General features: G+C 77.3%; 1 protein-coding gene across 5 annotated transcripts in view; it reads right to left on the bottom strand.

Annotated features, from left to right (window-relative positions):
* ACAP2 (ArfGAP with coiled-coil, ankyrin repeat and PH domains 2) overlaps positions 1-389 on the bottom strand; it is a 71,479-nt gene extending 71,090 nt beyond the window's left edge. For all 5 annotated transcript variants that reach the window (XM_010568379.1, XM_010568383.1, XM_010568380.1 and 2 more), the window contains exon 1: positions 320-389. In XM_010568379.1, the coding sequence (XP_010566681.1) occupies positions 320-372 (53 nt within the window). In that variant the 5' untranslated portion in view covers positions 373-389. The remainder of the gene's footprint in view (positions 1-319) is intronic.
* Between the last annotated feature and the right edge of the window lie 7 nt (positions 390-396).

Here is a 396-nt window from a genome sequence, read left to right as displayed (position 1 = left end):
CCCCCCCCCCCCCCCCCCACACCCCCCCCCTGCCCTGCCACCCCGCACCCCCAAAACGCTGCCCCCAGCCTGCCGCTCTCCTCAGAGCCGGTCGCCCACAGCTCGCCGCCACCTGTCACCCTCCGGGGCCCCCACAACTCCCGTCCCCACAGCCCGGCCCGCCCCAGCAGCCCCTTCCCCGCGCCGCCCCGCGGCCTGTCAACCCCGCAGGCACCCAAACCTGCTTCTTCCCCCTTCCCTGCGCGGCCCCCAACACCCCGCCGCTCCACCGCGGCCCGTCCCCCCGCTCGACCCCGGCCCGGCCCCTCGCCGGCGGTACCTGAAGCGCGGCGAGTCCTTCAGGCACTCCTCGAAGTCCACGGTCACCTTCATCCTGCCCTGCCGCGGGGCGCGCCA

The sequence above is a fragment of the Haliaeetus leucocephalus genome, unplaced genomic scaffold (genome assembly GCF_000737465.1).
Source record: "Haliaeetus leucocephalus isolate CR32 unplaced genomic scaffold, Haliaeetus_leucocephalus-4.0 Scaffold240, whole genome shotgun sequence".
Taxonomy (NCBI): Eukaryota; Metazoa; Chordata; class Aves; order Accipitriformes; family Accipitridae; genus Haliaeetus; species Haliaeetus leucocephalus.
Note: the sequence above shows the minus strand (reverse complement) of the source record. Positions and strands in the feature narration are given on the sequence as shown.